The sequence below is a fragment of the Calypte anna genome, chromosome 2 (assembly GCF_003957555.1).
Source record: "Calypte anna isolate BGI_N300 chromosome 2, bCalAnn1_v1.p, whole genome shotgun sequence".
Lineage (NCBI taxonomy): Eukaryota > Metazoa > Chordata > Aves > Apodiformes > Trochilidae > Calypte > Calypte anna.
The window spans coordinates 40,011,908-40,024,935 of record NC_044245.1 but is presented as its reverse complement, the minus strand read 5'-3'; the positions used below and the strand labels follow the sequence as shown (position 1 = coordinate 40,024,935).

General features: G+C 34.7%; 1 protein-coding gene across 1 annotated transcript in view; it reads left to right on the top strand.

Moving 5' to 3' along the window:
- SLC4A7 (solute carrier family 4 member 7) overlaps positions 1-10,171 on the top strand; it is a 61,449-nt gene extending 51,278 nt beyond the window's left edge. Inside the window, exons 18-26 of the mRNA XM_030445059.1 lie at positions 95-208; positions 608-769; positions 1,005-1,256; positions 2,448-2,516; positions 2,958-3,131; positions 3,445-3,576; positions 4,180-4,277; positions 6,001-6,108; positions 8,885-10,171. Of these exons, the coding sequence (XP_030300919.1) occupies positions 95-208; positions 608-769; positions 1,005-1,256; positions 2,448-2,516; positions 2,958-3,131; positions 3,445-3,576; positions 4,180-4,277; positions 6,001-6,108; positions 8,885-8,966 (1,191 nt within the window). The 3' untranslated portion in view covers positions 8,967-10,171. The remainder of the gene's footprint in view (positions 1-94; positions 209-607; positions 770-1,004; positions 1,257-2,447; positions 2,517-2,957; positions 3,132-3,444; positions 3,577-4,179; positions 4,278-6,000; positions 6,109-8,884) is intronic.
- Positions 10,172-13,028: the final 2,857 nt, after the last annotated feature.

The window sequence follows — 13,028 nt, the reverse complement described above, 5'->3', positions numbered from 1 at the left end:
TATAAATGGACTTCTTGGGGGGAAAAATGTCTTTCTATACGTGCAAATTATAATGATGAAAAATCAAGAGTTAACACAAGTCTTTTCTGTATAGGTGCGTTCTACCATCAGTGACTTTGCAGTGTTTCTGACCATAGTAATCATGGTTTTGATTGACTATCTTGTAGGAGTACCTTCTCCTAAGCTTCATGTTCCAGAGAAGTTTGAAGTAAGAAACAAAACCTTTAAAAAAGATTACATTGTTGAGTGCTTGTGGTTTCGTGAACAGTTTCTGTCTACTTACAGTGTATTGGATGAAGTAATCTCCCTTTTCTGTTTTGGATGTATGTCTCATCTAACAGGAGAGACTATGGTTTGTTATAATGTCATTGAAAAAGAACCATTCTTTTGTGCAAATGTGCAGAAATTAAGAAATGGAGTAGATGTGTTTTGGTTTTTTTCATATAGTCACATTCACATATAGCAGCTAAATTGGACTTTTGGTTAAAGGCACTGAAAAAAAAATACAAGCACATACTCAAGACTGTTGATTACAGATGTTTGTAGCAATAAAATCCTAATCTTATTTTATTAATTTAAATCTTACTGTTGATGCTTGTTTTCTCAGCCCACCCGAAAAGACCGAGGATGGTTCATAGATCCTCTTGGAAGCAATCCTTGGTGGACACTTTTGGTATCTGCTGTTCCTGCTTTACTCTGTACCATTCTCATTTTCATGGATCAACAAATAACAGCTGTTATTATAAACAGGAAGGAGCATAAGCTGAAGGTAAAAGTCACTTTCACAAAACTCTAAATCAAATTAATTCTGCAGGTCTGAAACATGAGCAGTTACTATGTGAATGTGTATATTGACTAAAGAAGAAGAAATACAGTTTTGTGGACACTCTGAAAATACTTAATTTGTGTAGTTTATATTTTAGTTATAATGCACATAAGTATCAGAAATGGAAATTATCATAGGCAGAAAGTTCATTGAATTATTTGTTTGCTTAATTTTACAGAAAGGCTGTGGTTATCATCTTGATCTGCTCATGGTTGGTGTTATGTTGGGGATATGTTCTATCATGGGCTTACCATGGTTTGTTGCTGCAACTGTTCTGTCTATAAGTCATGTTAATAGCTTGAAAGTTGAATCTGAATGCTCAGCACCAGGAGAGCAACCAAAGTTTTTGGGAATCCGGGAGCAGCGAGTGACAGGATTGATGATTTTTGTCCTGATGGGGCTGTCAGTGTTCATGACATCTGTGTTAAAGGTAAAAGACAGTTTTCAAAAAATATTTGTCATTTCTTTGTGCTTTTGATTTTGAGATTATTTGATATATATTTTGATATTATTTGATATAAAATTTCAATATTTTATGTGCTTCTGGGTTCATTCTTAGATTGCCTTCTTAACAACAGCTGTTAGTTGAACAGAAAGAATGAAAGGGGATGTAGAAAATGACATCTGAGCAATCTAGAAATGTAGTGAATTGTGAATAAAGCAGCCTTTGTTCTCATTACCTGCTTTTCATGTCGATTATTTTTAAGTTTCTCAGGCCCATGTTACCTAAAATAGTTATTCCGTTGTTTTATATGTTTACATAAGTAGAGGAAGGAAGTGTAATAAAGATAACAGCTACTTGAGCAGAAATAATAAATACAACAGAAGAAACAGAAATGGTTTAAAAGTGGCTATCAGAAGTGGCATTGTTCACCCCCCATCCCTCTCTTCAGCTTATTAAACTTCCTTTGTTTAAAGTGTCAATGTTTATCTTATGCATCATCATGGTATGACAGTGATTTTGTAGGTGGTATTGTGGCCTCAGTTTATATCTTATTCATTTTTTTAATTGTATTTTGGCAGTCCTTTACTCAGACGTTTCATGCATTTCAGGAGCAAAGAAAGCTTTGATTGCTTTGTGAAGGCTGTAGGGGTTTGATGCAAGTGCCACTGAAATCAGTGCACAACTTTCTTATCTTAATGAGCTTTAAACTGATCTTACTGGAGCAAAATTTATCCCTGAATAATTACCTAACTTTCATGGTTTCCTAGGTATCATGGGTTTTTTGTTTCATCTGCTCCAGAAATGCAAGATTAGTGATTGGAAGTAAAACTTAAGAAAATTTCATGAAGTTGATCACGTCAGTGCAGTCCCTACCAGCAGCATAAAATACCATACTGAGCATTAACAAATTTTGGTGGCAACCTAGAAAACTGAATGGGCAGTCAGGACTTTTTTAATTCTAGTGACAGCTTTGTTAGCTTTATAGGATTTTTTTTTTTGCTGCTCAACGATCAATATATTTTCTCTATAAATGAAGAGCCACAGCTTTTACAGATTTCACTTAAATAAAGTAAAAAGTACAAAGTAACTTCGTCCATATCTTTTTCACTAATACGAGTTACTATGTTATGCCATAGTGATTCCACAAGTAACTGTGTGGGTGTTCTTCCTCTACAGTTTATTCCAATGCCAGTTTTGTATGGTGTCTTCCTTTACATGGGAGTATCTTCATTAAAAGGCATTCAGGTAAAGTCTGATTTTAATGAGCAATTTGCTTTTGTGTAATATTAACTGAAAAGGAGATTGTAACACATCACTTTAAGTGATCAACAATAAAGTTAGCCTATACTTTCTGAATAATATATAGGATAATTTATTGAGTTTGGATACTTGTTCTTACCATGTTGTGCCTTAGTGTCTCAGTTCAGTTGCAATTATTCTTCTCAGTAGGGTGGCTGAGCAATAAATTTTCTTAAATATTTTGAATTTTTATAGTATTATTAAGAGGAAGGAAAAACCCAGCAGAAGAAAACAGCCCCCAGCCCCACTCCCTTGAATGTTCAGCCTCCTTCATTAGTATTTTATTTGAGATTAACTTAGGTTTCTGGAGTCCCCTAAGAGTGTTTTATTTCCATCTAGAGGGGTAGAAAATCATTAGCTGAAGCATTATTTTATTTTTTACTGCAGTTTTTTGACCGTATAAAACTGTTTGGAATGCCTGCCAAGCATCAACCCGACCTGATTTATCTACGTTATGTGCCACTCTGGAAGGTCCATATCTTTACAGTTGTTCAGCTCACTTGCCTAGTTCTGTTGTGGGTGATTAAAGCCTCTGCAGCTGCTGTTGTTTTCCCTATGATGGTAAGTTTTCTGTTTTACAAGTTAATCTTTCACAAGTAGGGGCATTGTCTGTGTTCTCTTCAGAATGTAATTGCTGCCTTAAGAAAGAAGGGAGTGGGAAAGAAACAAAAGAATCTGTGGTACAAATTGTTAATTTTGGAAATGCCAATGCTTTCATTTCCTGAAAGTGTAAATTATTAACTTGATGGTAAGATGGAACCAGTACTGCAAAGAAGGTCTTCAGCTAAAGATTCTTAATGTCCTGAAAGTTTGTGTGTTTTTTTGTTTGACTAAAGAGTTTAATATAAAGGATTCTATTTATGATTCCCTTAAGGTTCTAGCATTAGTGTTCATTCGCAAGCTCATGGATTTATGTTTCACCAAAAGAGAGCTTAGCTGGCTTGATGATCTTATGCCAGAAAGTAAAAAGAAGAAAGAAGATGACAAAAAGAAAAAAGAAAAAGCAGTAAGTGTGAAAACAGTCAAATGAAGCACTTTGTAGTTTACTGGAAAATACTCAGAGATTTAAAAGAATTTTAAGTGTTCTGAGCACATACCAAATACACATTTGGAAATTCTTTACTATGAGGTTTATTGCTAGAGGAGCTATTACTGGCAATTAAGTTGAGGAAAAATCATCATTTCAATGATGCTGTTACGAACTCTTCTTTGTGATGCAGATTAGAAGGAGGAAAAAGGGAGAGAAAAGGAGTAGAGTTGGCATGTTTACCCTGTTAAAATGAATTTTAAACTGTTTATCTTGTCAGGGACATTTTGCCTGGGTATGTTTGTAGTTAAAACTAACCAGCAGTTACAAAAAATACAGTTTGCATAACTTATCCATAGAGGTCTTATCTAACTATACACCAACTAGCTGAATTCCTTACAAAACTGGCAACACCCTCCTTCCCTGCTCTCCTATCTCCCCTACCTGGGTAAAATAGTTGTAAGATAAAAGGTTTTAAGCTATATCTCCCACATTCAGCTCCAGTACCTCATAGGGAAATGCCCCTATGGAAACTGTCAGCTGCATGAATTATTTTGTAAACTTCTTATTTGGAATTTACAGGAAGCAGAGAGAATGCTTCATACGGGGGACAGTGAAAGTGTGCACCTTTCATATGGAGGAGCAAATTTGGATTTTCCTGTAAAAAGTCTAAAATACAGGTATAATAAATTGTTGAATTTAAGAGGTTTTGTATCATACACAATAATTTGCTTTATATAAAGTTGGTTACATATGAGTTGTAAAAATTTTTTTCCCAAACTTCTAACTCGGCCATGATTAGGACGTACAAAGATGGTGCTATAGTTGTATTTTTAGGTTGCATTGTTCCTTGAAACTGCATCTTAATTACAAATTTACATGACCGTCTTGAACAGATCAGATGACTCAGTTTCGACCAGCTGTACTCAAGGTGAAGAAGCTTCTTTGGTCAGTTTTTGTGGAATATTTGTGTGTTACTGTGCATGAAATACTGAGTATTGAGCAACTAATAGCATCAGTTGCGCTATATGTTTACCAGCCTCTGGATTTTTAGGAAAAAATCAAAGTGTGCAGTTCTTTAATGGTTTACTTAAGCCAGGATAAAAGTCTATCGTTTCCATTACAGACATACTTTATATGTATAAAAGTGTATGTAAAACCCTAGCCCATTTTTACTTAAAAAAGTCATTTTACTTTAAAAGCACAGGGCTACCAGCTCTCTTCTAAAAAAAGAGGTGCTGGAATTTCAGTTATGGAAAGTTCCTTTATCACTGGAAGGCATTTTGTCTTGGTATCCATCTCCCTCGATGGCGAAGTACTCAGCATAGTTGTCAGTTGTTGTTCAGCTGTGCAACACACCTAAAAGATGTGACAGATTAATAGCTTGCCAGCTTTTTTTGCCTCTCTCATTCTAAGTATTCCTAGGTTAAAAATTGGCTTTTTTATGGATCAGGTCTACCCTATATGAGTTAGCAACAAGCAGATTTTTTTGGTAGACAGATATACCTGCTGTTTTCTCCTCAAAGACCGGGTTTAATCAGACTTTAGCAATTAATATTAAATTTTAAATAATTTTTTAAAAAAACATCTGAGTTGGTAGTTGCTCTCATGGTAGAAATATACTTTCATCAACTGTATGCATGTGTCTTTACTGTATATTTCACTGCCTTGCATCTTGTGGAGATTCCTGAGGAAAAATGCCCATGAAACTTTTCTGTGCAATTTGAAGAGCTCTAATAGGTACACTGAGGTAGATTCTGAGGCTTGAGTATGGAACAGAACTGAAAACTTATCTACAGACAGCACCCAAGTCTGCTGTACATGTAAATATGTGGAGGGGAAAGAAGTAAATAAGTTTTCAAAGCTTACTGACTGGGAGAGTGAAGTTACCTTTTTGCAGAACTTAGGGGATGGTGGCAAAAAAGCCTTGAAAAATGTCTAGGAAAGCTCTACAGGAAAAAAATAACCTGAGATCTGTCGAGCTATTGGGACGTACAGATTCTTTTAATAGTTCTAAATCTCAACTGAGCCACCAGTTGCAAAATTGTATTAACATCTGCTCTTTTGAAGTTGATTTTTTTCTAGAAACAACTTAAAATAGTTCTGATTTTCATTACTTTGAGCATTCAAAATAAAAATTTCAGTTAATTTAGAGAAACAGGCTTCTCAAATATTCTCAGTGTCTTAGTAGTATCTATGTGAAAAACTGTTTTAAGATTCTAAGGCAGTGCTGCTGAGTTAGATCTTCAGATTCTTATTGAAATGCATTTGTAAGAGATGAACTCCACTTGTGGCTGCGTAAATATTGAAAGGAGGCACAACTGATGTAAAAGATGAGTGACAATAAGTATACTGCTCCTGCAAGGTATGGAATACTAACCAGAAAGTCTGTTTGTTCTTTAGTGTTGATCCCTCAGTTGTAAACATATCAGACGAAATGGCCAAAACTGCACAGTGGAAGGCTCTTGCCATGAGTACTGAGAATGCCAAAGTAACCAGAGCTAACCTGAGGTAGCTATAATTACTCATGCTAACTATGATCTTATCTTTAACAGCTAATAAATGTATTTCTTGAAATCTGTCTCATAAAATGAATGTATGTTTTGTAAATCTGCATTGACTTTTTTACTTTCAAGGAACTTGAATTTGAACTTTCATTTTTCCTCTTTACTCTGAAGTTAATTTCTGTGAGGAATTTAAATAATTAAATGTATTATTGCAATTTTAAACTTACTCTTTATTTGCTTAGTACAATTATGTGCTACTGTGGTGGCTTAGGGTTTCTAAAAGCATTGCTAGAATCTATATGAACATGGAATTTTTTTGATCTGGAACATTACAAATGCCAGTGGGAATAAAAGGTAAGCCCAGCATTTCTATTTATGCTGCCCTAGGGTCTGCCTGCTGGTTTTTTTTTGGCTGGTTGGTTTGGTTTTTTCCATGTCACTTTTTTTAATCTATTAAAAAAATAAACCTGCCTCTAATAGTATCTTCAGTGGATATGAACTCTGCTTGAATGAAGCACTGGACAGATTAGGAGTCTTCAGTACTCTAAACATTTTCTGTAAGCTGAGATGCATCTTCTCTGATGGCCAGGAGCCTCTTTTTCAGCAGGCTCCCCATCAAATGTGTGCACTGAATCGTTCTGCCATTCTACCAGTTTCTTCCCTGTGTGACTGAATCTATAAAGGGAAGCAAAGCCAATCCTGAATATTCATATGGAATATCCCCAAGTCCCCATATTGTCATGTTTCGTGTAAAATGACGTCTCAGTGGAAGAGTTGGTGGTGAGGGAGCATTGATACAGAATCATCCAAGCTATCAAGTACTGTTTAGCTTGCATCATGGAAACATCAGTAGTGTCTGGTCACTTAGTCCATGTATAAAGCCTTTTATTTGGCATGTCCATTGTTCCAAATTAGGCATGAAAATGCACTTTGTTTTGCCCTGACAGTAGGTCAACCAAAAAGGGTGAATAAGGAGCCAAGGAGAGGCCTTGGGGGCATCATAATGGAAAAGCTGAAGAGACTCATTAGAGCAGACACCAAATGTTTAAATAAGTGTTTTAAATAAACATTATAGAAACATTTTTTAAAGCTTAAGTACCATGCAGGCAAGACTGACAGGAAGATAGATAACAGAGGCATTAGAGAGATTACAGAATATGAGTGTCAGTATATTTTCTTTCAATTGCTTTATTTTCATTCCTTCTAGGTTCTCAGAAACCTGAATTTTTGAGTGCTTTATTTATCTTTTCAGAATAATTACAATATCTAGATTTGGTTTTCAGACAGTTAGAAGTTAGTACTACTCCATCTTGTGCCTTCCTGCTTCCTGAGTAGGTTAAGGTAGAACACAGTTTATATTCAGCCCTAGCAAATTAGGCTTCTGAACAGTTTGCTTTGCTTTTTTATCTCCTTAGATCATATTCAATATTCCATCTATTGTAAATATTTATTAACAGATATTTTCCTTTGATTCTGTAGCAAGCCTCTCTTGAGATTAGTGTGGTAAAAATTGAATTTTAGAAGGCAGTTTGGTAAAACTACAAATCGAAAATAAAACACACTGGTGCCAGAAACTAGCTCTTTCAAGAGGCAATCTGATAGTATATAAATCTAGAAAATATTACAAAGCATATAAAAGCATATAAAGCTACAAATCCTGTAGCTTTAACTTGGTTGCTGATTTGAGGTATTTGCTAAGATTTCTTGTGTAGCAGATGCTGGAGAGGTTGAGGGATGTCACCACTGCTCATTTGAAAATAATTCTCAGTAAATTTTTCATCTCAGCTCTGTTACAGTTTCCCAGTGTGACAATCTTCATTTGATAGTATGGACAGATGTTTAGTAATGTGGTAGAAATAGTTCTTCCAGATTTGTAGGTTTCAAATAAGATGCAGTTTGAAGCAGTGTCTTATAGAATTCTAGACCATATGTGTGTTACCATTATCTTTTTTCTTAAACTATCTTTTGGATTTTTTTTTTTCTTTCCTGAGCTGATCCAGATTGCTTTTTCTTTTTGACTCCACCATCACTGGTATTTTATGTACTTTGCAATGTTCAGGTGAATTTCTAATATATGTCTTACTTGAAGGGCAACTCTGTGGCTGTGTTGTCACTTCTAGAATTCATGGCTAGAGATGTTTCCCTCTTGTGCTTTTCTAGGTTTTCTTACACTGGTCTTTAACTACCTCAAAGCATTTTGTTCTGTCCTTGGATAAACCACTGTTCAGTAGCTGTTTCCTTAGGAGCATCAGTTGTTCAGGTGTCAGCCCAGCCAGTTGTCTTTAGGGTCTTCAGCTTGAATGGACATGTAGGCAGATTTTTGACTGTCCTCTGCTGTTCTCACAAATCTGGTTCCCCTTTTTGAAAAGACTGAAATGTTTTACCAGTCCTTTATCACAAACAAAATTTTTTCCCTTCCTAGTAATTAAGCAGTAGTAGTAATATTGCTTGGTGTGTTATTTTTGGTATTTTTAGCTAAGCAGTTTTGATAGGGGTTTTTTTTTTTCCAAAGGTGCTTTGCAAAACTATTTCAAATCAATAGAGTCAATAACAACGAGACTGAAAATGGTATTTATAGATGAGATAATGGTGATTTCTTTCTTGAGGAATGTACGGCTCCTGTGAATAATATTTAGCACTTGCAAGAATGTCAGAGAAATGCATCGTTTTGAAAGTTTTCTTACATAAATACTGTGTTCATTGTTAAATATAAAATGTTTAAAAGTTAACCTTTACTGAAGTGTATCAAACCTTACATTTTCCTCTTTGGTTTCAAACAGCCCTGAAAAACCAGAAAGTGTGAAAATAAATGTGCAAGATACACCTGTTGTGAAATACGTGGATGCTGAAACATCTTTATAGAACTGAACCAATGGGAATTGTGTGTATTTGTGTGTGTATATACATCACTGTAGGATACTATACCATTGAAGTGTGATTTCCAGTTTAAGGAGCAACATGTATTTAATTCTGCCATGGTTTGGGAACTGTAGATATGCTTGCATAATGAGAAGATTTTCCTACAAATAAGATGAGTGGTAATCACACTTCAGCTATTTATTTTATTGGAAATTTTATTTTCATTTTAAAATAGGAAGACTGTAATCAATGCATATTATTTTCAATAATCAGTACGTGCATAAAAGTTAAATCAGCTTTTGCTGATGATTACTGGTCCACATTGCTTAAAATTTTGCCATACCTCTGTTTATAATGTGTGCTACAGAAGTTTGTTTTCCATGCAGGCAATTACTGCTTGTTTTTGCAGGGTATATACTTTTTTTTTTTGTGATTTCATAGAACAAATATTAACATGTTGTTGACAAGAACTACTGTTTTATGTCTCTACCACATGCTAGTGTTTTCCGGATTGTCTGTCCTGTTTCACTGAAGTGGCCTAGAAGCCTAAGTCAGGTGGTTAGTTTATCCCTAAAAATACATATAAATGCCCTGTTCTGCTATTTCTTACTCTTTTTCATTTTCTTTTTCAATTCACCTTGTTTTTTCATTATTGTCCAGTAGCAGTATGAGTGCAGAAATTGTTGTTACAGTCCCAAGTCAGTATTTGCCATTCTGGACATTCCATGTTTACACAACAGAAATTGGATTTACATTTTTTGCAATTTGGTCCATAGGAAACTAGAAATGTTACCAAACTACTACTTTTGAATTCTTTTGTTCCTGCTTTTCCTTATATTTTTCCATTGACTATCAGAGTCTGATTTACTCAGCTCTAAGACTGAAACCTTAGACTATTTCATGTCCCTATCCAGTATCTTTCTGGCTTAATTGATTTTTAAATGTACTGTGTATTTGATTAAATTAGCTGTAGTTTATTTCTGTAATAGATTTATGATCAGTATTATTTTATGGATTACAAATTGCTTGTGGTATTTGTATGTACAGTTCTGATCCTCTCCATTGTAAAGGGCATATATGATAGCACACCAACATATTTTTAAACATTTTATTTATTTTAATTAGTAAAAATTTTTATCATGTAAGATGAATAAAAAAGTAAATATTCATTTATTAAAGTAAATGGGATTTTTTGAGGTTCACTGATAAAGATGCAGTCAGTGCATTTATTGTACTTATATTTTCAAGTTCTAGTGTTTAGCATAATATTTGAAATAATGAGAATTTTATGTATAAATGAAAATTTTGATCAATTACCTGTGTAGTTTCCATTATTAATTTTTTTTCTTTTTTTTTTCCCTTATGCCTTAGTTTTTTTGGCTTTCTGAAATGATCTCTTTATATTCTGAATTGCTACCAGTCCTTTCTGGATATAATGCAATGGCTGTAATTAGCATCTGTGCTCATTTAAAATTAGAAGGTGCCATTTGTTCAGTGCTGCTTTTGACAAAGTTGGGAGTTTTCCCATGGACCACATGGTAAAATTCTTAACAACTGCAAAAGGAGACAATTCTGGAGAGTTTGTCTGAGAAACATTCAGGGGAAATTTTGATGCTCTTCAGCCAAGTGCCACTTGGAGAGAAGATAATTTCATATTACAAAAATAAAGCAATCAGTGGGAATAAAGAGAAACATTTAAAAATAGCCTTTCAGTTACATGGGCAGTTACCATTCCCTTTAAGTGTCATGTAATTCAATAATGGGTTTGGGTTTTATGGGTTTTTATCCCCTTTTTCATTTGGCTGATTTTCTAGATGACAATTTTAAAAAAGCAAATTACAGTGTACAGCAATACAAATAATGCCATTCAAACTGCCATTAAAAAGGCTCAGGTCAGTGGCAAAGCAATTGACCAGTTTGACTAATGCTGTGCTAATGGCCTGAATACATAGTCTTTTTTTTTTTTTTTTTTTTTTTTTTAGATAATAGTGTTGCTTGTGCCTTAGCTTGGGTATATGCTGTTTCAGAAAACAGTTCAGAAAACCTGTGTTTTCCCACCAGTCAAACCGAGTTACAGTGAAACTGTAGCAGATGGTTTCCCAAAACTTTCTGCATCATTAAAAAAAAAAACAACACAAAACCCCTCAAATACATCTGCAGATTAGTTATTAAATAGTAGTTTTTGACTGTTAAGAGGGAAGACACGGGCAGTTTATGTAGCATTGTCCACAGTACACTACTTCTGTACTAGTCCTCCCAGCAGTATTTTCCACTTCATGTTCACAGTCCTGCAACAATCTCCAAAGATCAAAAAAATTACTATAAGCTTCTGAGATATTTAAGTTTTTAATGCCTGGAAGTCAGGCTCTCCTGGTGCTACACATCTTGTACCTATCTGGCTTCTTCTTCAGAAGGGTTAAGTTGTAGTCAATATTACAGGAACTGACTAATTTTTGAAGTCAAGTTGAAAGGAAACAACACCAAAGCCCCACAAGTTAATTTACAAGTCTTTATTTAATTTCAGTTGTGTAGATACTTTAACCAGTGTCAGAAATACCACAACTTGCAGAGCAGTTTGCAGTGCCCTTTAGTTCCAGTGTTCTTGGTCAGTACCATGTTATGCTTGTACTTTTTTCCCATATATACAGAAAATGTGGTATTAAGTGCAGAAGGCCCTATTGATAATCTATGGTCAAGAGATTCACTGCTCGTTTTGCATCTTCTTTCCTTTAAAATCACACATAGGATTAAAGTAAAATGGCTAAGGATGTAGTTTTCTCTATGTAAATACATGTTTTGCCTTAGTGGATGCAAAAGAGCAGTGGTAATTGCTGTCACTGGTACCTTTCACAGGGGTTAAGCCCTGTAAAAACTATGCCAATATATTCCCATTCCAACAGTTAGAGGAAAATCAACATCCCTGCACTTTTTAAAAATGCTTTTGTTTCCCAGAATGGATCTTAGTTCTCCTGTGTATCTGGCTGCAGAGCCACCTCAGGAAGTCCCTCAAGTCCCTCTTTTTTTTTTTCCCCCCTTCCCCTCTTTCATTTCCCTTCTCTTCTAATTTATTTATAAATATGAATGTTTACATAAAGTGTAGGTCTTAATTTTGACCACTCCATTTAAATTATCATTTAAATATTTCACTTAAAGTGCAGTCTTGTAAATTATGTTCTGCAAAACTCATTTGTAGTATTTTAATATATAAAGCAATGACACACTTTTCATTCTGTTTACATAAGCCCAAAATAATTATACTTTCTCCCTCGATTAATTTTCATCCATAACATAAGATCACCCAGTGAAAATGTTCTAAAGTGCCATATTTGTCATGATAAAGCCTGTTAGGGTATAATTTGGTACCCTAGTGGGGGTTTTCCAACCTCATCTTGGCTGTTTTTTCTACGTTTAATGAAAGTTCTCCCATAACCTAACCATTTGCTTCACCTCCATCTCTCTCTTTACATGGAAGATTCCTACTTGGTGCCCTTGGCAAAGGCAGATTTGCCACGGGGCTGCAGGATGTCTCTAACAAAATGGGTGTCACGTTGCAGAGCCTGCAGCAGTTTAAAGGGTTTTCTTGTACATACGTTCTGTAAATTGTAAGACAAATGGTTCGTGATTTTTCAGTTCACAGCTGTTAGATGAGCACTCAATTATTTTCATTTGCTTTTTGCTTTGTATGATTAGTAATGTTTTAATTACTCATCTAGGTCAAATTATCAAGTGCAGTACAAATGTGGGAAAGGCTTTGCTTATGCCAACAGTAATTTATTTTATGGCAAATTTTAAGACTAGAGCCACTCAGCTTTGAGTCAGTGTGAAAGTAGTGCTACAAATAAAGCAAATTGCTTGGTAATTTTAAGCCAGTTTTAATTTGTCACATTTTTAGTGAAAACTTAGATGACTTTGTAGTTGGCATTGAATTTAAGACACTGTCATTTGGAATTTAGAACCTGTTGACATTTATTTGGGGTATTGAATAAGTTTGAAAATCAGTACTTTTCTAAATGGTTTTACTGGCAAGATGCATAATTTATAATATTTTTCTTTCTACTGTTGCTG